Below are 26,751 nucleotides of genomic sequence, written 5' to 3'. Positions count from 1 at the left end.
TCGAAAACCAAAAAAAAACTTTTCTTCCTTTTTGAGAATCATTTTCCAGGCACCAGAACTTGGGAATTGGGAATTCGAGTTGTGTAAGTACATACATACATTATTAGAAGATTTTTTCAGATTTTGAAACCCAAGTTCGGAAAGACGATGAACTCCATATCGCCGGCGAGTGTGTAACACACTCCAGCCCTTTCAAATGCCTTTCTCCTGTCCCATCACCTTTATCATTCAATTCACCCGATCCAATCTAGTCCAACGCCCTTGCCGCCGGGTTTGCTCCGAAAGTCGACTTGGGCTGCTCGAAACGCAAATGAAGCATGAAGCATGAAGCCTGAAATATTAGCCAAGTGCACGGCTGGCGAAAAATGCGTCGCCCTGTCGCACAACTAGGCAACCCTGGCAGCTGCATTCCGCAAATGCAATCAAACCAACTTTCCAATGATGGATTTTTTCTTTCGATTATAATTCAGCCGTTTTTCCCCGTCTTTTTGCCATTACCTTATTAGCTAAAAACCTGTAGCCTGTAGCTCGGGCGATGACGATAATGATGATATCAAATAAATGACTAGGCGCCCGAGTGCTGCAAGTTTGAGCGGTGAGAAAATTGGCATGCAAAGTGAAAATGTTTTGGGGAAAAAACCTATCAAAGCCAACACAGAAACGCATGTCGAGGGTGTCGAAATGTTTTCGAGACACATTTGTCGAACATCAAAGCTGGGAACTGGAGATGCGAAAGCCAGCAGATCGGTGGATGGATCGCAAGAATGTACAACGCAAGCTCACAAGCCTTGCTCCAAAACACGAGCCTCCATCTACAAGTTCCGCCTGACCAACATGATCCAGGTCCCAGTATGCTGCTTGAGGTCATATCCCTAGTCCTGGTCATCACAACATTATTTTGCTGCTACTGTTGCGTCAGATGAATGGATCCAACCGATCCGCTCAATGAAGAAAGATCTCCGAGGGAAATACGACTTTTTGATATCCATTACAGTGCGACATAACAGTGTGCCCCGTTAGAAAAGATATTGGTCATCACTTTTCGTTTGGACCTTTTTTAGATACAATTATTTTTGAAGCACACTTAGATGCTGTTAATGAACGTATTTATTGCGGTTAAAAAGTAATGAATAAATATTTCAATATAAACAAATTACAAATAAATTTTCTTCGGTTTCAGGTACAACCAACTAATGTAGTTTACTTGCAGATTTGGATAAAAAAGCACGTTACTAAGAAAATTGGCTACCAAGCCCTTTTCACGGTTCGAAATGCAGATTTTGAAATCACTAATTCACTTATTATTTACTTTAGTTATTGTGCAGAAACTGAAAACACTCACCAACAAAATTCGAAGCTCTGTTCGTTGCTGTCACAGATGCTTTTTTACAGAGTTGTGTTTTGACCGCGGCTACAGTTGTTTTTCGGCATTCAATTACATATAAAAAAAAACAATTCAAGCGACTGGCGATTCAATTGAAACAGCCACTGCAGAGTCCAATAGTTGTTGTTGTTGTTTGGAGCTGCTTTTCGGGATCAGGCCAAAAATCATTAGAAATTTCTATACTCGAGCGAGCAACACGTACACACGCACACACACACACTCGCACACAGCGGCGCACCCACACACACCAGCAAACGCGGGCCAGAAAATAAAACGGAAAACGTGTTTGCCTGTGTACTGTTGTTAGAACTGTTGTTGTTGCTGCGTTCGCAGTTGGCCGTTTACGGCAGTCGTTGTTGTTGTTGCACTGGTAGTTGCCTATACAGGTTGTACATATGTATTTGTGAGCGAGAAAAACAGTTTTCCGCCGCGCCGTAATTGCAACTACTCAGCTTGGTGGATTGGACGACTCCCGTCAAAATCGGAAATAAAAGGCACTACCCACCCACACCCACACACACGCACACACTTCCGCAAGCAGACTCCCCTCACCCACACAAGCGCCGCAGTTGCACCGCGGCTGAATTCACGATTTTCCACTGCACAGGTGCAGTGCTACGCAAAACAAAACGCAAGACTCTCGGATCCGAACTCCGTGGCTTTGGGCTTTTCCTGCCTTATTTACCGTGCGCACATATGTACACATTCACATGTATTCATGTACCAAGGGGCGAAATCACGTCCGAGCGGGGAACTATGTGCTTGCGCGCCGCGCTGAACTCTTAGCCGCCTGCTTTTGGCCGAGTTCAAAACGTACTGCCGAGCGTAGGAATTTGTGGGTTCAAAAATGGGGCGAAGTGTGGCCAGCTGAGGTGGGTCGAATCAGACTACGTGCGGTATTTTTATCTGTCCGCAGGCAGGGTCTCTCTGCATCGCTCTTACGTTTTTCGTTACGTTGTTCGGCGGAAAGGATTCAAAATGATTAACAACTTTCTCGGTTTTAGCCAGTTTAGCCATCGGACGATGTGAGTGATAAAACCTTTTATGAGAATCAATTATTTTTTCACCGCTGCCTTGCTCTTAGAAGGCATAGAGTATATGCCAACTAATCTGCATATTCGGTTACGTTAAGTATTTAGTACGTAAAGTATTGCATACAAAAATCAACGAGATGCTAAAGGATCAATCTTTGAAGCTTTGGGATCAAATAATATATAATATTATATAAAAATATATGGCGAAGCTTAAAACTAAACCAATTTCAAACTAATTTTTGATTGCGCGTCCCAAAAGTATGCTATACCCATTCCTAATTTCAAAACAAACTCTCATATGAGAGTGTTTATTTGCCCTTTTCAGCAATATTTATTAATGAATAATAAATTAAGAAATCAGATAGCTATAGAGTCTGTAACTTCAGGCGATCGGAAGCTATTTCAGTAGTTACGAGAAGTTTAATTAGAATGCTTTTTATTGATTGTCAAACTAATGCTACATCAATATTTGTTCACAATTTACATGGTACGTTCATACAAAATTCCTTGCTAAAATTGTTAATCCTTTTAAATTAGTAAAAGCGGACTGAGTTGTGTATCAAAAATCAGGACATTTTAATTTAAAATCAAAAGATAGCGGTTGGAGTGCTAGGTAGCTAGAATCTAGTTTATACAAATATACAACTTGAATTAAACTTTTTCTTTTTAATACTTTGTAGTTTCGGTTTATCCACACTTACGCCAAGTCTCTGCCTTATTGAAAAGTAAATCATTTTTGAACACTAAAATAACGTTTTGATGCAAAATCTTTCGAAACATATTTTTTAAATGCTCGTTTGCCGAGTTTGAGAGGAAACATAATATTTATTTATATTTTCTTTTGATTAGAAGCTATAAATGTCATATCAATATTTCAATGTAATATAATAATAATAATATGTGATAAATTCCTTTGGTTTTCCCGCTATTCCTTCAAAGCCCGAAGATCCGGATAGAGAGATCCGGCATTAATATAATGAGATTCCGATTTGCGTAAGTCTCGCTTGTAGTCGCTGACCACAGCTTCTCCGGTTCGTTTGACCATTTTCTTGGCAATGCCCTTCGGAGTTATGTAGTTCACGTTCTGACTGACCACGAAAACGTTGCCCACCGTGTCAAAGGTGCCACTAGCCAGATTCCCCGACTGCTGGCCATATCTGAAATAGCAGATAAATGTATGTAAATATATGAAATGTAGTTTCAAAATATATATAAATATATAAATATAGTTTTCTTTTTCGAAGGCGAAAGAAACCTAGTGATTACTTTTAATTCGGACGAAAATTCGTAATGAAATATGTTACAAAACTGAATAAGCATTAAGAAGCCAAAGCCAACCCACTTGTGTTCGATTATCTTGACGGAGTTTTCACTGAGGCTGGAGCCCAGGATCTTGGCGGAAGTCTCGAGGCCATCGAACACGGTGCTCACTCCTTCCACGGCTCCTGCCGCGATGGTCATGGCGCCCTCCATGGTGCTATTAGCCTCGCTGGTGTCGTAGCCGAATCCCTTCTGCAGCAGCTTAGAGCCTTGCTCCTGAATGTGAGGAGCCAGGTAGCGGCCGACTGCCATTGAAGCCGTGCCCACCTTTCCAGCTATCCATCCTGTCACTCCGGCTGCGGCGTGAGTCACCTTTTGGGCCACCTCAACTATAAAGAACACAAGTGTAGAACTGGATGCATTAGATCTATCTGTTTGCTGCAGAATAAGTAGTTACTACGGAATAAGTAATTACTAGATAGTTCCAAGCCATTGATTACCATGATTATCAAACACAAACCCCTTCGATCGAGGTGGAAATGTAGTGACGATCGCATCTTTGACTTCTAATCTAATCTTTTAATTTTAGCGTTACATGCTCCCTCGGAAGCTACCATCCTTTCGCCATAAATACAACTCTTCCCTACTTGGAACTAACTCACCTGAAGTTTGGACGGAGCTGGGCACCTGAGCATCCGCCGAGGCTGGCGTCATCTTGGAAATAATATACGGAGTACTCCTAAGCATAAAGCCTCCTGTCTTCTCGGCACCCCGTACCAGGTTACTAGCAATGAAATCAGCCGCACTCACAATGTGTCTGGACACCTGTTCCGATCCGGAAACGGTATCTGAAGCGAGGCCAGCACGTTGGGAGGTCGGAGATTTCAGCTGCTCCACCGTGCCAGCGAGTACGGCCTCCAATAGGTCAAGAAAGAACTGCTGAAGATCCTCTAGTTCGTCCTCCGTGCGCGAAGTCTGGCCCTCCTTCGTTAGCATCAAACCAAACGCATTGCCCGGCTGCTGGCACTCCATATCCGGAAAAATAAAGGCTCCGTACTCTGTTCGGTAGCAGTTGGTGATCGAGGGAACCAGGGGGTAAAGCCAAATCCCTGCAGCCCCCTCATTTGGCATGGAGCACTGAATGAAGTAGATGCCACTGAGGTACTTCCATTTGCCACCAACGGTGCACATTACCAATGACATTGTGGACGAGCCGCTCATGGAGGTAACAGATCCACTGGCTTCGATCCGGTACATTTTGACCTGTGCCCGGAAGAGCTCATCCAGCAGGACTTGGGCGTCCCGAACGGCTAAGAGCTCCCGCAATCCGGCAGCGAGCTCTCTGTACGTTTTTGGTGCTCCGCTAGCATTGGCTATGTCATATTGCGTGGAGGGGTTTTCCGCCAGCAACGGCGGCCTCTTTGCATCCACCTCTGCTCGACTTTCCTCCGTGGCCTCCACGGCTGAATCATCAATGGATTGGTTCTGGGATCGCAGAACTTTGAGGCGATATCTCAATTCCGTTTCAGCGCTCTTGAGCTTTTGGATCAGCGCACAGGCGTCGTTCCACTCCGCCTGCACGGTGTCGATCTCGTTGGGAAGACCTACTGGAATGCCAAAGGTGTCCTCTATCATACGCATGGCCAGCTCGTAGGCCTCAATGGCCTGGCCGGGGGATTCCTGCTCCTCGTAACTTACGGCCAGGTCCACCTGAGTCATGGCCGCTTTGTAGGCTGTTTTGATGTCAGCATAGGCTTCCAGGAATTCGCTTTCCTCCTCCGCCATCACGGCCTTGAATATCTACGGAGCAGCACAGAAACATTAGATGCTATACAAAAAACGAAGGCCCACTATAAATCTATTATAGTCAATGACTATGGTTATTTTATAGTTTAGTTCTGTGTGAATCTTATAGTGCAAATTACTACATATTTTGTTGATATTCGTGAGACTTAACCTTAACAAGCAAACAGAGATTACAACTAGACGTTTTAGATATTGAAAACGCACTTGCTGGCAGAGATTCATCCCGACGTGGCGGGCAACCGATACCAACTAAAAGGGTGGCCAAAATGCGTCACCAAAGTGGGCATGAGGCGCTTTTTCATCTTCTCCTGCCAGAAAATGAGAGGGATAGCTTCTCTAAATTGAATTGTGGCCAACGAAACCGCTTCCGCCCTTCCGCTGCACTCACCGTCTACCTGTTGCACTCACCTTTGGGTTTTGGTTTGGTCTGATTCGCTGCGGCAACTGAAGCGTTTAATCTGCACTTTGCCCACCAAGTGATTTGGAAAACAAACAGTGGAACGCTCTTATTCGCTATTTTCTCACTAATTCTACGAAGTATTTTCTGCTCCTGTTTAGTCGCACACCATGTTATCTTTAAATTGATAATATCGTTTGTCTAATATCACTTAAATTCGTAAATAACATGCTAGAATGCGTGTTTTCTATTCGAGTTGTGGAATGTTCCGAGTTTTTCCATCTTTGTTTTGATTCGTTTTATTTTCATTGCGATTTGAATCAGCTGTTTAGGAGGCCTCTGCACGCTCACTGCCATCTAGCGTTTGTTGGCCACAGACAGAGTTGCAACTTTTGGAATACATCTTTCGATGGGAATCGAATTTGAAATTGAATGAATGAATGCACATGGCTGGTTAATAATAAAAAGCAATACTAAAACACAAGCTCGTGGCAATTAAAATATCGATTTACTTGTTATTTATTTCGTTTTTATCATGTTTAAAATACAATAAATGTTATTCCTTTAAATATATTTGTCGATCCTGGTGTGAATGCACAAAATTATATTTCGTTCGATTCGGACAACGTTTACATCCTGTTTTCCGCAGGGAGAGGCGGCCGTGCGGGCCGTATATACACACATATGTATTAAACATATGAAAATTTGAGTAACGAAAATATTCTATTGGAATTTGGGTGTGATTGGGATGGCATTTGGATCGCATCCATACAACATGTCAAATTCTAACGAGGCAGACTTTTGTCTTCGGGAGAAGAGTTTTGATTAAAATCACAATATGTATAGAATTATATACCCGGATAACTCTATTGTACACATAAATGTATATCTGTATAAATGGGTATCTATGTGTTAAACATATACTTCAAAATTTCGGTAAGATGAAAAATAATGATAACGAGTAGCTGAAGCGTCCATCGTTTCTTCCTTGGCTTGATCGCCATGAATGGACTGGGTCTGAAGTGATTGGAGGTGCAGTTCCTTAGGCGGGAGCCACGTTTGCCAGCTCCCGGTAGGCATCCTGCAGCGCCTGCTGCTGTTCCGGGCTCAAGGTGCTGGCACAAGCGGCCATTACCTCCGGATTCGATTCCACTTGCTTGACGATAGTGAGCATACGTGTGCCGGTGGCGCTCTGCGCCTCAATCACCTTGGTGCAGAAGGATTCAGCGATGATGGAGACAATGCGCGGCAGATTGCAGTTGTTTGCTCCCAGAATGACCGGATGGTTGCCTTCGATCAAATCGCATAGGTAGCCATAGATGTGGGCGGCTTCTTCCGAATCCTCGGACACCGGCAGCCAAGAGAACCAAACACCGATCAGCTCGTCCACGTTGGTCAGCGCCGAGTTGTTGTACTTGAGGATCTTAGCAAACGCCGAGATCGCATTCTCTGTCGGATTGATGTTCTCGATTTCGCGGGCTTTGGGATCGTTGATGACCTGCACCAGCAGTGGAATGATCTGGGCGCATGTGTGCGCAAACTGCTCACCAGCGAACTGGCCGAGCACTCCGCATCCGTAGGCAGCCGCCTGACGCACTTCTGGGGCCTTATCGCACACGTACTGGACGAGGGCTGGCGTAAAGATCTGCTGGTATGGAGCACAAGCGGGGCCACAAAATTCTGTAGATAAATGAGGGTACACGTCGTTAGTTTAATGGAGGCACAAATGATTTGATGCAACAAAGTTATGTTTGAAGGTATCGACGGTTCTATTGAACTGCACAACTCAATTAAGAAAACCAACTCACCGATCAGATCATCGAACACGCATAAGCCCCACTGGCGATCAGCAACAGGTCGGCTGGGCTCCAATAGCTTGACAAAGTGCGGGGCCACCTGTTCAAAGGCGGGTAAGAACTGAGCCTTGTTGGTCTGGAACAGGGCGTGTGTAATGTCCACGATTTTGGAAAGTATGTAAACATCCGTATCGTCCTGCTCGGCCAGCTCCTCCTCCACACCGTCGTCGTAGTCTTCCTCGTTGCGAGCCGCCAAACGCTTGTCAGCACGCTCGAAATGCTCTAGCACATACTTGTTAATAATCTCCAGAACTTGTTTCATGGCATCATCGTTAAGGCAATTCGGCCCCAATGTCTCAATGCATTTGGCCAGCGAATTCAGCAGCTCCGACTGTACGTCTGGCTCCGGTTCCGTGACGATTACCTTGAGCAGCTCCGGACAAATGAACATCCACATGCCCTCCAGATATTGTGGACCCTTAATCTTTGCGCAGTCGAGAAGGTAAGGCAGCGACTCAGCAGCAGCTGTGCGGACACCGTCGTGGAAGTAGAACTTAAGCATGGGCAGCATTTGACGCACCACGTCCTCAGCGTATTCGGCAAATCCTTCCTTCAGTTCCCTAGCATAACAAACCAGCATCTCACAGGCCGAAGCCTTGTCGTCCATGCCAGCCGTGCGAATGGCGAAGTTCTGCTGCTCGCCAAGATTAATGAAAGACCAGTCCACATCACCGTCGATGTCCTCCACCTCGTCGTTGTCCAGCATCGCCACCTCAGGCTTCATGGTGGCCGTTCGCATCACTGGTCCCATAACGAGGGGCAGATATTGCTCAAATTGCTTGCCAAGGATTTTGCACATGCGTGCCCAGGCAGTAATGAGATAGGAGGTCTGCGGATCATCATCAGCTAGTTCCCCTCCCTCGGTGTGATTGACCAGCAGCATATCCATGACTTCTCCGGCGTCACCAATAAACTTCTCCCGCCCCACCGCCAATCCTATCAAGCTCACGCACTCAATGGTCTTGCCGCGAAGCATGCGGAGATCATCCGAGTTTGCGTTCTGGATGATGAACTTAAGGCATGGCATTAGGCGATCGTAGTAGGCCACAAATTCCGATTCGCAGGTGTCTGCAACCGATGCAATTGTAGTCACTACCTGCTCCAGGACCAGCTTGTTTCCCTTCTCCACAAGCTCCTTGAACTTCGAGTTCAGAATTGTCTCCAGCTTGGCCATGATCCCGTCCAGGTAGCGTGTCAATATATTTTTCGGGCAGTCCTCGCTGAAGTTCACCAGAGCGGCACCTGCGTGTGCTTGCACTCGCGGATTTTCCACGTCATCCAAAAGAGACAAGAGACCGGGAATCACCTGGCGAAAGAAGGGAAAATGGTTAAGCATTTAATTAATTTCAGTTACTTATTAGTTGATAAAGCCCTGTATATTGCATAGTGTGTTCATAGGAACTCACTTTGGCATCATTAAGACAAGACTCACCTGGCTGTGGAACTTCTTCTCAAAGGTCTGTGCAAAGTCGGTGGACATTTGGCCAATGGCGTTGCAAGCGGCGTATCGAACGCGGGGATGAGGATCGCTCAGGAAGTTCAGGACTCCGGACATTACCTCATCTAGGATTGCTTCCATCTGCTTGTGACAACCCTCACCGATGGCCGAGATGGCCATGAGGGCTGCGAAGCGATGTTTCCAATCGGCATGACCCAACATAACCGGTAAAGCGTTCATTACGAGCGGAAGCACAACCTTGCCTCCCAAGCCACAGGCGAGGCGATCCAGCGAGGACTCGGCGATCACGTTGTTGTCGCTGTGATCGTCATCATCGACCACATCGGCGGTGGACCAGTCCTCGTCATCATCCAAATCGGTCATCATCTGGAGAATCAGCGGGATCAGGGCCACGATGTACTTGTCCGCTCGCTTGCGTATCATCGACGGGGCGTTCTCGGCGAGCGACACCATAACTTCCAACACTAGGTGACGCCAGCTGTCCTCAAAGTCCTGTGAGCTGAAAACCTTCATGCAGACCTCAAAAATGAACTCCAGCTGGGGACGCAGGAACTTCGGGCAGTTCTCGGTCATCTCAATCAGGAGCTTCAGCAGACTCTGATCATCCTGGGCCTCGATTGTCTCGCCAGTGATGTGGATCATGCGGGGCAGCATATCAGCAAAGTGCTTGTGGATGGCCGTCTCGTTCTCCTTGTCGTGGTAGAGGATGAAGGCTCCGACGGCTCGCACGGCCTGTACTCGGACCTCCGGATCGGATCCAGCGTCCATGCTTTTGGCCAGCATCTGCTTGATCAGATCAATGTACTGAGCTTCCTGGTTTCCGAATATGGAAGGCACACTGGAGAAGATCCGCAGTGCCGACTCCTGCAGCTGCGGCGTAGGCGAGTTGGCGCACTGGAAGAGAAACTGCAAGATGTCGGGCCACTGGTTGTTGCCGTCCTCGTCGATCAGATTCCTGGCCACCTCGGCAACTACCTCGCAAATCTTGCGCCGCAGCTGCGGCGTCACCTCCTGCTGCACGGCCAAAAGGATCTGCTGAAGCAGTTGGTTTTGGGATTCAGCTGGAAGCTAAAAATTGGGTAATATTAGTAAGATGCTCAGAGGAGGATTCTCTGTGCGGCTTTTTGCCTACCCCTTTGTAGAACTCAAAGAACTCGGTGGTAAACAGGCGGCGCAGCAACACGGCGGCCATCTGTCGAGCCTCCTCCGACTGCTGCCCATTCTGGATGTTGCCCAGGAGATGCGTCACCTTCAGTTCTCGTGAAAGATTGTTGTATGTTTCCTGGAATTAGAAATGGTTTTGTATGTGCATATGCATTCGATGTTTAATATATGTAATAAAATTGCACTTTGACAACATTGGGCTCTGAAACAATTTAAAACGGATCTTGATTATTTCCAACTCCCAGGTGAACACCACAGTCCCAATTCTGAAATCATCTGCTTAAACTAATTCAAAAATAAGTGAAGCCGGCATGGAAACTAAATAGGTATTTTTAGCAACCCAGGTGGAACTTTGGGTGGAAGCGGTACCATGCTTGCCATCTGCCCAAGGTCAGCAGAGTGGGTGGGGTTTTCTGGCTGGTGTGGCGTGGGCGTGGCGGTGCCATGTGGCGCCGGAGCGAGACTTCGGAATCCGAGTGGCTTATCAACCGACAGATTGCATTGCTGGAACCGTGTGTCATGGATTTCGCACCTGCTCTTTGTTTCCGTTTGCGGCGGCACTCTGTAAACCGAATTGTCTACTACGAATTCCAGTGGAAAATCATGTGGCGGCCATGCAAATTGCACAATTCGTTTCCATTTTGCTTTGTTTGCCTGCTTCGCACCGTCTGTCCGTCGGCCTCTCCCTCGCACACATGCGAATGTCGGGGCAAAGCGGAGGGCGAAAACACGTTTTGTACGATGAATCAGATTCGTCTGAAATTTCGGCTGTAGGATTCGCACACCGACGTTTGCACATGTGTATACATATATATGTGCCGGGAAAAGATCTTATAGATGGCAGTCCGCCGTATATTTTTGCTCATCTGCAACCCATTGCGGGAATTGCGCATCGAAATTTCGAGGCGACGGCAATACGCTCTGCAAGATCCCCTGCCACGCCGTAAACGAGAATATTGGGACTCACCTCCGCCTGCTGGCGCACATCGTTGTCCGTGGACAAGAGGGAGGCCAGGAGCTGCTGGAAATGGGCCTGATCCGCTGCCATCTTATCCTGTCTGGTTCAAATGAATAGAAACACGGGAACTCGTGGAAACCACGATTTTCACTTCACTTCAGTCCTCACGCGACGGCGGCCGCCTAAAAAGAGCAGAACGGAACAACTGGCTGGGTTGCCAATGGTCGCAAACTAGCGCACTGCACTCTTGGTCACTCTTCGCGGTTGCCGTGAATCTTGGGATGGTTGGTCTTTGGTGGGTGCTAAATCAGCTGCTGTGCGGCCTATCCAACTTTCTTTTATTCAACTTTTTACACAATTTAGTTGACACGCTGGAATCTCGCTAAAGCACCAAGGCAATACTGCTCCGCCGTTATCGATAACACATGATTACTTTTGGCGCGCAAGCGGCCGCACGCACTAGTGATGCTCGATAGCTGGCGCGTTTGTAGAACCGTCCAAAACTCTAGCTAAAGTTTGAAAGTTAAATATGACCTTTTTTTAACGGAAATAGAACTATGTAAGTGTGAAAATACAAAGTATTTCGGAAAATTACAATCTATTTCTAAAGATCGTATGACTAAATGAATTGTGTCTATTTAAAATTAAAAAGTCCTGCAGTCTAGATTAAAATGGTTTGCATTTTGTTTCGATTATCTATATATATATAATATTTAAATCTAATGGCAGATTATTCCGAGTGCACCATTCACCGATTTCTTCTAGGTCAATATAATATATAGCCTAATATATCTTTTGAGGTCATCTGTGTGCAGGTCTTCTAAATAATCGATCATTTACGAACCTTACACTTTTCGGAGAAGTAATGCTTTTAAGAGCAGTTGTGAGGTCACTATGTGGTTGTTATAATTCGATTCAAGGCAATCATTCGAAAGTAAGGACCTCCAATGAAATTGGAGATTATGATGTAGATTATAAGATATATTATATCAAATATGACAATTTGACATCGAAGTCACTGTTGAATCTGTTCGAGAAGAATGACTCCTTGGTTTTTATGTCAGATATGTTTTAAAATTGCGGAGTATGGCTCATAATAGATCAATTTCATATATTGACAAATTTCTGCTAGACTTAGCATTAAATTAAATAAAGCATAAATTAAATATAACAACCTAAAACAATATTCTATTTTCCATTGAATATAATTAGTTCAAATAACAATTTTTGGAACAATAAGAATTGTTCGCACCTACGAAATAGTGCTAATGGGTTATCCTTTAACCAGGCGCTTCAGATTGGTAAAGAGCCGCAACGTGAAGTGGTAGATCATCTCCACAAGACTCAAGATGGAGAACCCCATGAACAAACCGAAAATGCCACCGCAATTCGCCAGAAACTCGGTCATTCCGTAAAGCTCCGACCGCTTCGATGTGATGAACTGACTCTGCTTGAAGTAAATGGACAAGCGGGACATCTGGGAGCCGGGATACTCCTTCAGGAACTCAGTGTCGCCCTCAGCCACTAGCATTTCTTCCAAATCGAAGTTGGCCTGGGAAATCTCCGTGTTGTAGACGAGGGATGTGCATGCTGGCATGCAGTTACAGGCAGATTCCACGCCCCGCGAATTTTCTCGTCCAGCGTTTAGCGCATTTACCCTTTTAAATTCCCTGACTAACAACTCCCTTTCCGCCCGATTATAGCAGTGGATCTTGTCCTCTCCGCATACGGGCATGTCCATATTTCTGGGCATCGAGAACTTAACGCATCCGCACTTGGTCAGCGTGAAGTTGGCCAGGCACTCCAGTTGGCAATTGGATTCGGTGTACACCTTAAAAAATCGCAGCGACCGCTCGTGGCTGAGGAAGCACTGCCTCCGAACTGGATGGTACTCTGCTATGCCCGACGACATGGTGATCATGTTGGGCTTCACTGCGATCAGCACCTCCTTGCCCATGGGAATGCGCACAAACTGTTTGGAAACCTGCGGAACGTCATCGGGCGCATGGAGCAGTACCTGTAGATTGGCAGTACTGTAGACACACATTGCAGCAAGAAAAAAGCAAACAGCTCTTTTTCAAATTTTCCCACCTTAAATCCCTGCACTGGTCCTCGACAGGCGTAGTCCACCTCCTGCTTAAAGCTTTGGAGGGCCAGGAAAATGCCAGATCGCGCTCCGGCACTTAAAACCCGTGCCGGAAAGGTCTCCACATCGCTGTCCAGCGCATAGCCTGTTTCCAGAGTCCAGGGCGTGTGCTGCGAGCTAATATTTTCCATTTCCAGGGGCTCCCCGCTGTGTTGGTACTGATAGGTGTCGTCCCGATATATCTCAGTGGCTCTCAGCCCATTGAAAGTATAGCAGATGCCCTCCTCCGTAAGAGTCTTCCGGAAGAAGGTCTCGCACTCGCCGGAGCGACTTAGCCAGCGGCAGTAAAAGAAGTACCGATCAAACTGGGGCAGCATCCGCTGCAGAACATCAAAGTAGTCCAAGTCGTCGCCGGCAATCAAAGGAATGTCCTCTTCAATGATCTGCGTGCTGCATACGTGCAGCAGGGTGCGGAACTCCTCCATCTCAAGGGCGCTAACGTTTTCGGGCCTAAACACCCGCGAAGCTCGCATATCCTCCCTGAACTGGCTGTAAAGATCAGCATAAGTGGTCTCTTTTCCTATCAAGCAAATGTTACATGTTAATCTTCATAGTCAGTAGAACTAGAGGCTTCCCAAATAACAAACCTTTCTGCTTTAGCACCCTTTTGGTCTCAGAGCAAACTGTGACCGCCGGAAACGGGATGTTCCACACGGGGGTCGATTTTTCCGCGAAGCTAACGATCACAGGCTTTAAAAATACACAAAATATTATTATTGTTCTTTGTCAGCTGAAGGCAGCAAGAGCTGTTTTCATTTTACAAAAGACACTGTAGTGTTTTTATATTTAGAAAACATTACAGTTAGGAAGCATTATATATTGAAACATTGCGAGTTTGAAGGATCTGTACTTTAAATTCTATTATTTCAGATAGCTTTTACTGATGCTACGTATGTAGCTTTTACTAGGGACTCGCACCGTTTCGGTCCACTTGGTGTAGGCACTTTGAATCAGTGTGGAGCAGCCGTAGATCGAGATCAGGAACACGAACAGCCAAAAGATGCGCTCGCGGAAGGGGCGCTCCTGCTCGCCAAGATATTGGACACCATGTATGGAAGTGTTCCTGCAGTATTCATGGTACGTGGTGATGAATCCTTCGCAGGCGACGGAACCTGCCTTCTTTCTCCTCCTGCATGTCAATTCGATGCTCTTGCTGCTGTCGAGTTCGGAATCCGTTATGGTCATGGTGTCTATTCAATTCTTGACGCGCACAAGCATAGCTTCAAGTAATCCATGTGGATCGCATACGAAATCAACGTGAAAGACGAATGGCAAAACAAGAATTTTTCCCGTTTCTTGGCGGACCTGCCATATTGATAGGAAATTTGGAGTGAACTTGCAAAAAAAGTTTGGATTGTAATTTTATAAATTGTATTTGTTGACACGTTATCCCAATTAATTATTATCACATTCACCTGTGTTATTAAAAATTATAACTGCAAATAAATATATATAAAAATGCAGAAAAGTGGAAACGAGTTGAAAATCCAAATCCTCGATATGCCTCGATATGTTATCGATAACGAATGCATCGTACTCGATTTGCGCTGTTTATTTAATTATTAAGTTCGTGTAAAAATTTTAATTTATTAATATGACGACAAGGTCTTGCGCGTACAAGGACTGCGAATACTATTACGTGGGCCACGAAAACGCGCTGACCAAAGGAAGAACCCTGTTTGCCTTTCCCAAACAACCGCACCGGGCGAGAATCTGGCACGAAAACGGCCAAGTGCATCCAAAGATTCCCCATAGCCAGCTTTTTATGTGCTCCCTTCACTTTGACCGCAAGTTCATATCCTCCTCCAAGAACAGAACGCTCCTCGTCGGCGAGGCAGTGCCGTATCCGTATGAGGAAAGCAGTACCAAGCCGGACGAGGAGCCCCAACAAGTGGCTTCCACTTCGCATGAGAGCTACTATATTAACCTGAGCGACGATGAGCTCAGCATCAACAATGTGGATACCACCTCAATTACCACAACTCTTAAGAAGGATCGTAAGTAAATATAACCGGCTGGATTCATCACATTGGTATTGCAACTTATGCTTTATTAATTTCTTTAACTTTGTTTTCAGTTGACATAGTCCACGATAGTCCACCGCAGAAGCGCCCGAAGGAATCCTCCATTGTCATTGCTCTAGAGGAAGCTGTGAAAACGGAACCCAAATCGAATGCAGGCCGAGTTAGAGCCGAACCCGACAATATAGATACTACTGAAGTGTCTGTGTTCAACTTCAAGGGACAGGAGTACGTACAAATGTCCATGGAGTATTACTTGGAGGAAAAGCGGAAAATGGCTCAACTTTTACAAGACTATAGAAACGCTTTAAGAAGCATTAAGACACATGTTTCCCACCTCGACCTTTAACTTTATCAATGTAATACATGTTCTTCTGTCAATTTACTGAACGTATTCTTAGGCAATAAGCAACTAACGGAATGGGAAACAACCCTAATAATTTATTTCATTATACTTTGAGAATAAAAACTGATAAATATTAATTAGTTTGTTACATTTTAAAATGCTGCATTTAACTTCTTTCGTTTAAACCTCAAACACATCAAAAAAATCGAAATTATACTCAGTATTGACTTTTTAATAATAATATTTATTCTATTTTATATTTTCTTAAGTATTTAGTTAAAATGTTTACTTTTAAGATCGCATTAGATACTTTTAGCTTATGCGATACATTAGCATTTGTAAATAAAAGCAATTGGGTCTTCAACTAATCGCTGAGCTCCTGGGCATCTTCAATATCGCTGTCCACATCAATGTCGTCGCTCAGATCCTCGTCATGATCCTGCAGTTCCTCAGGCACGCCCATAAGCAGACGTTTGCGCTGCAGCAGGGCTGCCCAGCTGAGACGGGTCTCACACAGCGGACACTCTCCTCCAACTGGGATGTAATGACCTGGCTCGTCGCCCAGAAGGTAATTGGCCAGGCACACCATATGGCATGTCAGCCGACACATTTGATTTGTGCATCCCAGGCGGGATTTCTCCGGCTGCTCGATTTGCTGCATACAAAGGTGGCACTCGGAAGCCCACGCCACAGGTGGAGGCGGTACTGCATCATCAGGTCTCCTACGTTGTGAGGCACTAATGGAAACCTTGCCACTCACAATTTCCATGTGGTTAGGCAGTGTCTTGCTAAATGGCCTCTCGTAATCCGTTTCTAGCCAGCGAACGGTGAGCGGTAATCTATTCCAAGGGCCAACCCCCAGCATATGACTGAGGATCCTAAAGTTGTAGTCAAAGAACGTCTCCCTGGGCAGTTTTCGTTTTAATTCAGGGTACATTTTAAGCCTGGTTGAAAGCGAGGGCTGTTGCCAAGCCCATTCAAACTGGAGTGCCACTGTATTATTCGGGAATCCGTGCACGATCATTACCATCAGCCACGGCCCCTTGCGGCTGGTTTTCCTCGCGCCGCCGAAGTCACAACCAAGATTGTGTTGGCGTATCCGCCGTTTGGGGTTCACGGTGAAGCCCACGTAGCACTTTCCCCGGTAGCGAGGATCCAAGCTCTGGCTGCATAGCAAGTAGACGCCGTAGAAGTGGCCCTTTAGCGCGACGGTTTCCTCCTGTTGAGAACCTGTGTCCTGTGGGTCTGTGAATTCACCAACAGATGGATTAATGCAACTTGCTTTGTGTCTGCAACCAAAAACCAACGACAAAGGAGGCGACACCCTAACCAAAGTAATGAGATGAGGGTTTCAAGCTTTTCTAAAATAAAATGAAAAATAAAATTATTTTAGAATTTTAGTTTGGCTAAATTAAACACTTATTTTTATGCGCAGCAGGTGTTTAGCGGTTGCAGTTTCTTATCCGGAAAGGAAGATAGTAAATGGAATGCAAAGTAACTTGTTCCAGGTTCTTAGACTATTTTATTGGTAAACTTTCAGTTGCCAGCGCTAGTTTAACTCTAGTTTTATGTTGGCACCCGATGCCAGGCCATTGATTTGCTGCTGCTGCTGCTGCTGGGGATTTCCCGGCTGGGCTTGGACAGGCTGTAGGGCCGAAGACGTCTGTTGGCCATCCGCCGTGGAAGCTGACCCGTTCACGTTGGGGGTAGGTGCTGCTGAATCTCCTCCCGTTGCTGCCTCCATGCCGTTCGCCTGCTGCTGTTGCTGCTGAAGCTGCTGTTGTTGCTGCTGGGCGGCCGTAACGTTTTCGATCAGTTTGATGCGCTTGCGAGTGTAGTGCTGCCACTGCAGAATGGCCTGGTCGTCTATGAACTTGCAGCACTGCGAGTTGACGATCTCCCGGCGGAAGTGTTCGTACTGCAGCAGATCGAGGAAGTAGAGGCACATTGGGTACATGAGGTATTTCGCATAGTCCGGCTCCTTCCAGTACTGCAGATACTTCAGGTAGTTGATGAACGACTGGTCCTTGAAAAATCCACGCTGTGCAAGGACTGGCAGGAGGCATTGTAATTGTTTATTTATATGTTCGCGCATATGGTGAATTAGTTAATTATCCTATCGAGGTAATATTATTCTTACAGTTTAGATAGTTCGGGTTCGACAGGCACTGCACGAACTCCAGCTCGATCTGCCAGCGTCGCTTCTGCAGCTCCTCCGACTCGATAGCAGCTACGGAATAGATTGGAGAGCATTAGTCCCTGACAAATCAGCACCACTTTCGTTAGATCTCTGAGGATTCGGCATGCCAAGCGGTGTCAGTAGGTGTTAGATTACAATGCGAAAGTGGGTGTGGATTGGCGTGTACTTACTCTTACCCTTTCCGTACATTTTGGCCATTTTGGACTGGTCTTTGGCTTTGGAAAGGGTCTCGTTGGGTCGGTACTTGCGTCTATTCAGTTTCGGTGTCGGGTTGGGTTCTTGGTTTCTTGGTTTCTTTCAGTGTGCTATGTGGATGTTCTGAGCTGTGTGTTCTGGTGCACCATCGAATTGGAAACGAAATGTCGCGGCAAACAAAACACACAAGTAAAATTATAAAAATATGCGCTTTGCTAATGAAATAAAATGTATGGCTGCACAGAGCAAACGCAGGTTGCGGGTCAAAAGAAAACTGGGGAAAACAGTCGACCAGGTTTCTGGGCGCAGGCGGTGGGTTGTCGCTCCCTTTGTGTTGGTGATTTCTTGTGGGAAGGCAGTTAAATTCAGTTTTTAATATTGTCTACAAACCGTAGGAGTTCATTTGGATTGTTGATGGCCGGCGACAACCCTACTTCTGTCCCCGCCAGGGCTGCAAGCTCACCAGAACGCGAATTTTGTTCGTAAAAATACTGCTTTTCAGTATATTTTATTTCGTATTCCTGAAAATGTTTCGATGTTAAAAATTTGAATTGGGGTGTTTTAACCAAAAAAATCTTTAATACCAGAGAAAGTTTAAACGAATCTGAGTGTATGTACCATGAATGGAACGAATGGTGTCTATAAATAATCATAATAAAACAATTAAAATTTATATAAAAATATAAAATTTCCGATATAATAATAATAATAATTTATCATCAATTGTGTGTAGCCTTAAGTATTTTTTTTAGTACCCCTAATGCGATGCGCATTTTATTCGGTATTTTCAAACACCTACGACGAACGCTGTGGAGAACAATCACTCAATGCCTGATTTCTTTGTCAGCCTGAAAAGCAGCGAGGAAAAACTTGAATTTCGTCTGGAAAACATATCTAATCGGAACCAAACCACTGAAAACATCGTAGTTACGGCTAAATAAGCTAAATAAACGAGCAATCTACGAGTGAAACCAATTTCTGTCTGTGGACAGAACGCCCCCGCAACTATTTTTGTGCTGAGTTACAAGCGAAGCAGCGACGCACAAGTCAGAAATGTAAGTATTAACAAAATTATGTAATTTAAGTGCATATGAAACATAATATATATGCAATTATGGCCCCGATTTCGACGGGTTAATCATCATCCACAAAAAGTTCATGTTGGCGAAGAAACTATTATTAGATTACAGTGTGCTCTGCTTGAATACAACCCCAACATGTATATATACAGATGCATACATATGTACACACACACACGTACATATCTATCTATACAGCACAGCACAGCTGCCGTCCAAATAGAACCAAAGATTGTTTCTTGATAGGCTTCTTCATTATTTCAATGCAATTACGAATGTAAGTCTCTCTTGTGTCCGCAAGCCACAGTCGCAATTTCAATTGATCGATTGGCTTGCCACACTAATTCGTACTGCTAAATTCAGAATAAATCGGGCTTTACCTTGGGTTATCATTTTTAAATAAAACTGTATTATAAAATAAAAAGTGTACAGTGTGTAACTGGTAGAAAAAAGTAATTCCAACCCTACAATGTACACGTATCTTCGATCCGGACCACTGAATTGATCGATCTGACCATGTCCCTCTAGATTACTCCTTCGTCAAAACCTTGCCACGCCCTCATTCAACGCCTACATTGGCATATAACACCGAAGTTTCATACAAGTGTCATAATAGTTCAAATAGGATTATCAGAAACGTATGAAATGAATGTATTGGCTCAGTACTGGGTATCTCACAGTCGCGACTCTTCTAACCATAATTCCCTATGTGCATGTGAAATGAATCAATGCTCTTAAATGGGAAATTTGTTAAAATGCTTAGTGTTGTAACTATGGCCACGGTTGTATTTACGTGGGTGCTTAAGGAATAGGGCCAACGGTTGGCATTTCCACATACGAACAGCTGCAGATTTATTGGTGGATTTTAAAGAACTGGGTGAGCTTAGCGTTTATGGGTGTCAGCTGGCACTACCTGTCCGGGGGTCACCATTTCGCCCTGGCGTACCTGACTGCCTACAAAACTCAATGCATTTTTCCTTTCCATTACAGTTGCAAACCGGTTTTCGGCGCAGAAACACAATCACTCGACGGTCCAAGAGTCAAGCAGAGAACAGTGAAAAAACATACATTATAAGGATCAATTTATAAAAGCAAAGCCGCAGCAATCATGAACACTGGAATCTCCTTAAACGAGCGCTTCACGCAGATGCAGTCGAAGCAGCCGAAGCAGACGCCACAGGGACGTGGTCGCAGCCGATCCAGGAGCAGGAGTCGCCGCATTGTGAACAGCGGAGCCGGAAATCAAGGAATGTCCGCGGTCAACTCCCGGCTGCTGAAGGAATTCAAGCGGCTCCACACCGTTCAGACGGCCCTCAAACTGAAGCGCGTACGTGTTTCCCAAAAACCGAATAATGCACTCAGACATCGGAAAGCGACCTGATCCGTAGGACAGGTTTATGTCTGACAGCAGTGGCTTGGATTACCCGGAGGAGAGGGGTCGGACTATGCTGTCGAGAAAAGTGCGCCTTCTGCGTGTTACCCAAAAACCCTACAGACTCTCAGACTATCAGACTCTCTCTCTATCCCTTGATCTTGAACTCCAACACTGCAGCAGCGTACTGACACCAAAACTTCCACACAACCTTATGCCTCCTTACAGAGAAGCTTACGGACCACCGCCGTCAGCGGACGCGGACAACGCGTCGCCGGCGTCAAGTCGCTGCGACTGGCGCCCAACGGGAAGCCCATACGGTCCAACAACGTGACCAGGGTAGCAACGTAAGCATCTTGCCTATAATCGCGCTCAACTATCAATCCACTGCAACATCTCTGTACTTCTTCGTTAATCGCTCAGGATGCGTGCCGATCTAGTGGCAAGCGGCAATGCCGCACGCAATCGCCGCAGCGGCAGCAGCATGCGCAATGTCCCCGCCACCAACGGAGGTGGAGGCGGACTTCGGCAGCGGCTAGGACAGCGCCGCCCTTCTGTGGGCGGTGCCGCCGAGCGCGTTGAGCGTCGTCAGCGACAGCAGCAGCAAGCCCCACGAGGACGTTCCCGCTCTCGGTCCCGTTCGCGCCACCCGCAAACACAGCGTGTGGACAGGGCACGTTCCCAAAGCCGTGGACGCAGCATTGGGCGTTCCCAGAGCCGCAATCGCGATCGCTCCGCCCAGGGCCGTGTTCCAGTGAAACAGCGGCTTTCGGTCAAGCATCGCCTTGGCGTGCGAACCGGCCAGAGAAACAACCAAGCCAAGATCCCGCCGCAGCGCCGGGCACCAAGCCAAATTCGAGGTGTGGCAGGTGGACGGGTCGAGAAGCGTCGTAGTGCTCAGATTTCCCAAAAGAAGGGAGTTTCCGCCTCGATTGCCGGACGTCAAGGACGACCACGTAGAAGGTATGTTTCGTGCCTTACAAATTCAACTGATCTCAGCCTTAAACCAAAAGACTTACATTTCTTTGGGTTTCTAAGTAAATACAATATGTATAAAATGCATAATTATTAAAACAATGATCATTTGCCGCATACTGAATACATATTTTTATTACAGATCTGTTGCAAGAAACGCTGCTTCTAGCGGTGGGGCAGTTAACAATCCTGCTCCTGCTCGACGCTCACGCTCGCGCAATCGTGCTGCTGCCGTCGCTGCTGCCGCTATCGCCGCTACTGCTCAGGGCCGGGCTAATCCTCGCCAGAGACGCGGACGCAGTGCAGGCGCTGCAAAGGGCAACATCATCAGAAATGGTAAAATCGACAAAAACGCGAAGGTTAAGGCGACGAACGGTGGCAAAAATGGCCCGCAGCAACAGGTTCGCCGGGGACGCAGTCGTAGTCGTAAGCCAACAGGTAAAAGCGAGACAAGTGGCCAGGAGACAAACCGGACTGGATCTGGAAATAGGCACTTGAAACTCAAAATTGACGTGTTTTCGTCTCTAATTCCTACTTAGACTCTTGCCTAAAATGTTTTCTCTGTTTAATAGGCAAACCACAGCGCCCTGAGGTGAAACGCGAGGATCTTGACATGGAGCTGGATCAGTACATGTCCACCACAAAGTCGGAGATGGACTACTTGCTGAAGTGAGCACAAGTAGATTGGACCACAAACTATTGAATTAAGAACAATTGAATGAACAGAATGTAACAACCACCGGCTAAAGTCAGATGTTTCTCTCGTTGCACTAAGTTACCGCCTAGTTCTAAAATATTTCTAAGTTTTAAACCATGTTAAAAGCGTCCAAAAAGAGCGCTTAGGCATAGAGACGTTCTCGTGTATATATGGCAAGTTCTAATATAAGTAAATATGGTCGAGTTTTGTATAGTTCATGAATGATATTGTTAATCGCATTTCCGAAATACAAACTATTCATTGCTCAACTCAAGGAATTTCGTTTTTAATGGATGTTAGTTAATTTAATGGAATGCGAGTTACCACTGTGAGCTGAAGCGCACTTAATATAAAAATATCAGGAGACTGTTCGCAGGTATGAATGGTGAAAAATAAGCGATGGGAAACAGTCAGCATCGTCAGAAATTTATTTATTTATTTACGGCAATGGCGTATTTAAAAGTTCTTTAAACTTAAGCCTATCAGCTCCCTTACTAAAGCGAATGCTTTCAGGAAGAGAGTTAACTAATCGCAAGGCCCTCAAGATCGGTTCATTTCGGGCATGATTGGTCCTGATAGTGGCTTCTTTAAATGGGACCATGGGGCGAAGACTCCTTACTGGAATATTAATATTAATCGATGCCAAAAGAGAAGAACTTTCAATGTATCATTAATAAAGAGAGCTATCAAACGCCGATCCTCCACTGAAGCCGTTAGAGTCTATTGATATGCACGGTGTCAGATGGCCTCCAGATAATGGAAGCGTATTCCTAGAACGGACGAATGCAGAGTATGCGAGTACGGATATCCTAACTACATGTTATTTCGCCTTAAAAGCATCATGATTGCATACTCCTTTGGAGGAATATAATTCACTGGCGCAGAATACTGGAATTTCCTATCAAAAAGGACTCCCAGTTCCAAAAACTTATTTAACAATAACAGCGATTCTTTATTTATGAAGTAAAAAGAAGCATTTATTTATATTTAAGGGCTGATTATTTTTAGTGAAGTAAAAAACTGTCACTAATAGTGTTAACTGTCATATAGATTTTGAGATCATCGGCGTAAAGCAGGTAATTACAAAATTGTAAGCACGAACAAATATAATTGATAAAAATATTGAAAAGCAGTGAAACAGTTTCATTAATCTCGAGATTCACGATGTTATACAATTTAAAAAGGAAGAGTATTCACTCTTCTCATTCGAAGATTGGCATTCGCCAAGTCTGGAAAGTTTGGACCGCAAAGAAATAATAAAACTTTGTCAGTGTTTAGAGAAGATGGCTAGGTTGTTAGTATTTGAGCGTCCATGCAAAAATCCATACTGATTGGGATCGACAAAAGCACGAATTAGGAAGGATAGTTTTTTGCTAGCCATCCTTCCAAAAAGCTTTGCAATATTTCTAATTGCAATTGGCCTGCAAATCCGGGGTTAAGGGGAATCATTACTGTGCAATATCGCATCAGAAATGTCGTCATCAGTAATATCTGACGAGCTAATATTAAAAATTTCCATAATCTTGGTCATTCCTTCAAAAGTATGTAACACGCAGAAGGAAGAGTTTTCGACCGTGTAGAGTATACTAGATACTAGGGTATACTGAATTCGTTGAAAAGTATGTAAGTATGGGGTGACCGGTTGGTCGGCTTTAGGGCGTTAGAGTAGGCATGGCAAAATGTTTTTTGGCAAATCGATAGAAATTAACAAGACTAAAAAAATGTGAGAAAATATTAACACGTTTTTCAAAAGTGTGGGCGCGGCCCTTTTGTACGGTTAGTGGTCGTTAGAGTGGGCGTGGCTACATGGGTCAACAAACTTGCGCAGCGTCTATGTCTCTAGAATCTGTATTCTGAATCTCAACCTTCTAGTTTATACATAGTTCCTAAGATCTGGCCGTTCATACGGACAGAGGGACATGGCTAGATCGACTCGGCTAATCAAGAATATACATATATACTTTATATAGTCGGAACGCTTCCTTCTGCCTGTTACATACTTTTAGACGAATCTTTTACTGTACGACTAACGGGTTTAAATAGAGAAACACTAATGGAACTAATGACTTCAAAATCATAAGTGGATTTTAAATTTGGTTTTCTATTTTAAACATAACATCTAATATACTTAGTTTAGTACAGTTAGTTTGGGTTTTTAAGTATGGACGTGACCAGAAAAAAAAATATTCTGCAAGCTCTTGAAGTCTTTCTCGTTATAAAGCTATTATATTTCTGGATGTGCTTCAAAATCGACCAATGACAATTTATTTGTTGAACTGCAGCTTTGTCACAAAATTTAAATCAGGTTTGCTACACATGTTTTTGATTTTCAAGAAATGAAACTATTTATGCCTATGCATAAATAGTCTCTTTCCTCGTTTTTCTTTATCGGCTTTCATAAGCTTGAACAATTTGTCTGATTTCCAAAAAATATCCGATTTCAGTAACTCTAATTTCGTTATTGTAAAAAATATTTAGCATTAAGTTGCGCTCATACAAAGTGCATTGGCCAAATAGAGTTTATTGGTTTGAATTGCTTAACGTGGATTAAAATGTTGTATTTAATTATCATATTTTCATACGCTGTAGCCGTTAGTTTAAAACTTAAGGTACAGGGATGAATCGGTCAAACGGATTTATCCAAATTACAAAATTAACTAAACACATGATAATACTCAACTTATAGATTAGGAAAGACAGTAAAATGAAAACTAATAGTTTGCTGTAATGTTTCAAATGTGGGGTTTCTTAATGGGTCATGGTTCTCTGATCTTTGTGCTTGGATTTTGGAATCTACGAGTATATGTACTTGGTGGTGCATAATCGATATAGATTCTTTGTTGGTTGGGAGAACCGGACTTTAAACTTCAATCTTGTGTTTTATAGGCGAATTCTGGTGATTTTGAAAAGGACTCAACTTAGTATGGTCGAAGTGCGGTCACCTATGCTCAACTCAGTATAAATTTTGGGGATATTAGGGAAGAGTCGCAAACGCAAAAAGTGCCTCGCCATTACTTTTAAAATTCGTTTTCATTTTCTCTCTCTAAATTTATTCGATATGAAAAAACAACTTATGTGACAGTTGAGTAACGGGTATCAGCTATTCGAGAAACTCAACTACATCGTTCTTCCTTTTTCTATTGGTATCCATTGTATAATTCGGTTAAGCGATGTATATGTTTCGAGCTGAAGGGTGTGTTTCTGGTTTCTATTGTTTAAATATTGGCGTATAGATAAAGGTTGTATTTGGGTGTCGAGGAAAATGCTCCTAATGTTGTCCGTAGGGCTGAGTTCAGTTAGGATTTAATGGGTTCTAATGGTGATTTGGGTGAAGTTCCGCATTTAGGTAGGATCTAATTTGAAAATGCTTTTAACCATTTTAATCTTGGTATGAGTGTGGCTATTGTACTTTCCGTTTGATGGGCATCAAATTATGTTTAGCGTATTGTGCAATGATTTTAAATATATATATGTTTTTGTTATATATCGAGAGAAGTGTTATTCCTAGGAGATTCAGTTCCTTTGCGGTGCTATTGGTGGTAAACCACCATTTCATTTCTGGCACCATTTACATATTTACTTCCTGAAAAATGTAGTCAACATTTATAGACACATTGTTGTAACTTGTGGAGGCCACCAGTTTTCTTATTTTGATCCAATTTACTTTCGGCTTAGATTGTTGCGAAATTGAGGTAGTGGATTCACAAAGGCTGTTTTTACCCTATCCTGTATTGGGCGTTAAATTTTATTCGTGGGGGTTTCGTTTTTTTCCACATCAGCTTTGTGTGTCATAAAACGTTTTTTTAACCGAAAAATGGTTCTATCCAAAAAAAAAATAGGTCAGCCCTTGAAAACCCAAGGGGTGAGAAGCTCAATTCAGTTTGCTCGCAAATAGTTTGCCACATTGTGATGACACATGCATTTATTTCGACACAGCAACCTCTTCTAATTGCTTATAAATTGTTAAATGATTTCGCCCAGCTGACAAGCGACAAGGGGCTAATGACGCGGATCCCAGGAGGAAAGCACCTGGAAAGAGCAGGAGGCAGGCAAAATAAAGACCACTTTGTGTTAATTAGCGGATTGCCTAGGTATCCACGTGGTTGGGTGTTTTTGGATGGTGACGAGCGACGGATTGGCCACTAATCGCATTGAGAGCATCTGTTTACCTACTAAATGACTTACGGACGTTTTGATTAGAATTGAGATATTCCGGAGCGGGGTTTCCTAATTGATAGGGCCCTTAAATAATCAAGATCAAGAATATATATACTTTGTATGGTCGCAAAAGTTTCCTTTTGCGCGTTAAAAATGTCAGCTTTATACTACAAAGATACATTTATTTTCCAGTTATTCGTTCCTATGGCAGTTGTATATATGATGTAGTCATCCGATTCTACGA

General features: G+C 44.4%; 8 protein-coding genes and 1 long non-coding RNA gene across 20 annotated transcripts in view; 3 read left to right on the top strand and 6 right to left on the bottom strand.

The window, feature by feature from the left end:
• Positions 1-2,240, bottom strand: part of LOC6726723 (uncharacterized protein CG43427) — a 51,755-nt gene extending 49,515 nt beyond the window's left edge. For 5 of the 8 annotated variants that reach the window (XM_039296023.2, XM_039296027.2, XM_016176110.3 and 2 more), the window contains exons 1-2: positions 2,070-2,239; positions 1,343-1,523 (exon numbers count right to left, since the gene is read on the bottom strand). The gene's annotated coding sequence lies outside the window, so the exon portion shown is untranslated. Of the gene's footprint in view, positions 1-1,342; positions 1,527-1,940 lie in introns of all 8 variants that reach the window. The other 3 variants (XM_039296026.2, XM_039296025.2, XM_039296024.2) reach the window with 3 other exon arrangements.
• A 983-nt stretch (positions 2,241-3,223) lies between these two features.
• On the bottom strand, positions 3,224-6,208 carry LOC6726721 (protein spartin). Of its 2 annotated transcripts, none has more exons than XM_016176105.3 (4): positions 5,893-6,208; positions 4,341-5,478; positions 3,761-4,067; positions 3,224-3,575 (listed from the first exon to the last, which is right to left on the bottom strand). In XM_016176105.3, the coding sequence occupies exons 2-4, from the start codon at positions 5,461-5,463 to the stop codon at positions 3,344-3,346; spliced, it is 1,662 nt and encodes a 553-aa protein (XP_016033201.1). In that variant the 5' UTR covers positions 5,464-5,478; positions 5,893-6,208; the 3' UTR covers positions 3,224-3,343. The 2 variants fall into 2 exon arrangements, with proteins under 2 accessions (XP_016033201.1, XP_016033200.1); XM_016176104.3 differs by lacking the exon at positions 5,893-6,208 and adding an exon at positions 5,689-5,815.
• Positions 4,064-4,664, top strand: LOC27208960. The gene is made up of 2 exons (XR_005544405.2): positions 4,064-4,211; positions 4,268-4,664. It is a non-coding gene; the product is annotated as an uncharacterized LOC27208960 (long non-coding RNA).
• Positions 6,209-6,722: 514 nt separating the features above from the next.
• Positions 6,723-11,769, bottom strand: LOC6726720 (importin-5). The gene is made up of 5 exons (XM_002102095.4): positions 11,328-11,769; positions 10,329-10,478; positions 9,170-10,264; positions 7,690-9,043; positions 6,723-7,561 (listed from the first exon to the last, which is right to left on the bottom strand). The coding sequence occupies exons 1-5, from the start codon at positions 11,406-11,408 to the stop codon at positions 6,924-6,926; spliced, it is 3,318 nt and encodes a 1,105-aa protein (XP_002102131.2). The 5' UTR covers positions 11,409-11,769; the 3' UTR covers positions 6,723-6,923.
• A 634-nt stretch (positions 11,770-12,403) lies between these two features.
• LOC6726719 (pickpocket protein 28) lies at positions 12,404-14,769 on the bottom strand. The gene is made up of 4 exons (XM_002102094.4): positions 14,383-14,769; positions 14,052-14,154; positions 13,410-13,984; positions 12,404-13,335 (listed from the first exon to the last, which is right to left on the bottom strand). Exons 1-4 carry the CDS (start codon positions 14,647-14,649, stop codon positions 12,592-12,594), a joined length of 1,689 nt encoding a protein of 562 aa, XP_002102130.1. The 5' UTR covers positions 14,650-14,769; the 3' UTR covers positions 12,404-12,591.
• Positions 14,770-14,946: 177 nt separating this feature from the next.
• On the top strand, positions 14,947-15,968 carry LOC6726718. 2 transcript variants are annotated; one of them, XM_016176031.3, is made up of 2 exons: positions 14,947-15,465; positions 15,542-15,668. In XM_016176031.3, exons 1-2 carry the CDS (start codon positions 15,059-15,061, stop codon positions 15,543-15,545), a joined length of 411 nt encoding a protein of 136 aa, XP_016033199.1. In that variant the 5' UTR covers positions 14,947-15,058; the 3' UTR covers positions 15,546-15,668. The 2 variants fall into 2 exon arrangements, with proteins under 2 accessions (XP_016033199.1, XP_002102129.1); XM_002102093.4 differs by having other exon boundaries at positions 14,948-15,461; positions 15,542-15,968.
• Positions 15,969-16,054: 86 nt separating this feature from the next.
• Positions 16,055-18,695, bottom strand: LOC27206414 (structure-specific endonuclease subunit SLX1 homolog). Its single transcript, XM_016174432.2, has 2 exons — positions 18,617-18,695; positions 16,055-17,076 (listed from the first exon to the last, which is right to left on the bottom strand). Exons 1-2 carry the CDS (start codon positions 18,627-18,629, stop codon positions 16,196-16,198), a joined length of 894 nt encoding a protein of 297 aa, XP_016033198.1. The 5' UTR covers positions 18,630-18,695; the 3' UTR covers positions 16,055-16,195.
• Positions 17,334-18,734, bottom strand: LOC6726716 (mediator of RNA polymerase II transcription subunit 31). Of its 3 annotated transcripts, XM_016176101.3 has the most exons (4): positions 18,617-18,734; positions 18,202-18,363; positions 17,972-18,061; positions 17,334-17,883 (listed from the first exon to the last, which is right to left on the bottom strand). In XM_016176101.3, the coding sequence occupies exons 2-4, from the start codon at positions 18,227-18,229 to the stop codon at positions 17,381-17,383; spliced, it is 621 nt and encodes a 206-aa protein (XP_016033195.1). In that variant the 5' UTR covers positions 18,230-18,363; positions 18,617-18,734; the 3' UTR covers positions 17,334-17,380. The 3 variants fall into 3 exon arrangements, with proteins under 3 accessions (XP_016033195.1, XP_016033197.1, XP_002102127.1); XM_016176103.3 differs by lacking the exon at positions 18,202-18,363 and having other exon boundaries at positions 18,617-18,726; XM_002102091.4 differs by having other exon boundaries at positions 18,202-18,623.
• Positions 18,735-19,003: 269 nt separating this feature from the next.
• On the top strand, positions 19,004-22,623 carry LOC6726715 (serine/arginine repetitive matrix protein 2). Its single transcript, XM_016176032.3, has 6 exons — positions 19,004-19,281; positions 20,296-20,632; positions 20,906-21,024; positions 21,101-21,640; positions 21,795-22,090; positions 22,225-22,623. Exons 2-6 carry the CDS (start codon positions 20,414-20,416, stop codon positions 22,323-22,325), a joined length of 1,275 nt encoding a protein of 424 aa, XP_016033194.2. The 5' UTR covers positions 19,004-19,281; positions 20,296-20,413; the 3' UTR covers positions 22,326-22,623.
• The last annotated feature ends 4,128 nt before the right edge of the window (positions 22,624-26,751 follow it).

The sequence above is a fragment of the Drosophila simulans genome, chromosome 3R (genome assembly GCF_016746395.2).
Source record: "Drosophila simulans strain w501 chromosome 3R, Prin_Dsim_3.1, whole genome shotgun sequence".
NCBI lineage: Eukaryota > Metazoa > Arthropoda > Insecta > Diptera > Drosophilidae > Drosophila > Drosophila simulans.
The sequence above is the reverse complement of the archived record's forward strand: the minus strand, read 5'-3'. Positions and strand labels throughout refer to the sequence as shown.

Coding starts and splice junctions, on each gene's coding strand:
- LOC6726716 (XM_016176101.3), bottom strand. CDS start 18,229: ATGGCCAAAATGTACGGAAAGGGTAAGA. Junction 18,062..18,201: donor AATGTACGGAAAGGGTAAGA/GTAAGTACACGC, acceptor TCTATTCCGTAG/CTGCTATCGAGTCGGAGGAG. Junction 17,884..17,971: donor GAACCCGAACTATCTAAACT/GTAAGAATAATA, acceptor GCCTCCTGCCAG/TCCTTGCACAGCGTGGATTT.
- LOC6726719 (XM_002102094.4), bottom strand. CDS start 14,649: ATGACCATAACGGATTCCGAACTCGACAGCAGCAAGAGCATCGAATTG. Junction 14,155..14,382: donor ACACCAAGTGGACCGAAACG/GTGCGAGTCCCT, acceptor GTATTTTTAAAG/CCTGTGATCGTTAGCTTCGC. Junction 13,336..13,409: donor GACCAGTGCAGGGATTTAAG/GTGGGAAAATTT, acceptor GCCAATCTACAG/GTACTGCTCCATGCGCCCGA.
- LOC6726721 (XM_016176104.3), bottom strand. Junction 4,068..4,340: donor CAGCTCCGTCCAAACTTCAG/GTGAGTTAGTTC, acceptor TGTTCTTTATAG/TTGAGGTGGCCCAAAAGGTG. Junction 3,576..3,760: donor GTCAAGATAATCGAACACAA/GTGGGTTGGCTT, acceptor CTGCTATTTCAG/ATATGGCCAGCAGTCGGGGA.
- LOC6726715 (XM_016176032.3), top strand. CDS start 20,414: ATGAACACTGGAATCTCCTTAAACGAGCGCTTCACGCAGATGCAGTCG. Junction 21,641..21,794: donor CAAGGACGACCACGTAGAAG/GTATGTTTCGTG, acceptor TTTTTATTACAG/ATCTGTTGCAAGAAACGCTG. Junction 22,091..22,224: donor TCGTAGTCGTAAGCCAACAG/GTAAAAGCGAGA, acceptor TCTGTTTAATAG/GCAAACCACAGCGCCCTGAG.
- LOC6726718 (XM_002102093.4), top strand. CDS start 15,059: ATGACGACAAGGTCTTGCGCGTACAAGGACTGCGAATACTATTACGTG. Junction 15,462..15,541: donor CACAACTCTTAAGAAGGATC/GTAAGTAAATAT, acceptor CTTTGTTTTCAG/TTGACATAGTCCACGATAGT.
- LOC6726720 (XM_002102095.4), bottom strand. CDS start 11,408: ATGGCAGCGGATCAGGCCCATTTCCAGCAGCTCCTGGCCTCCCTCTTG. Junction 10,479..11,327: donor ATGTGCGCCAGCAGGCGGAG/GTGAGTCCCAAT, acceptor TTCTAATTCCAG/GAAACATACAACAATCTTTC. Junction 7,562..7,689: donor CGTGTTCGATGATCTGATCG/GTGAGTTGGTTT, acceptor ATTTATCTACAG/AATTTTGTGGCCCCGCTTGT.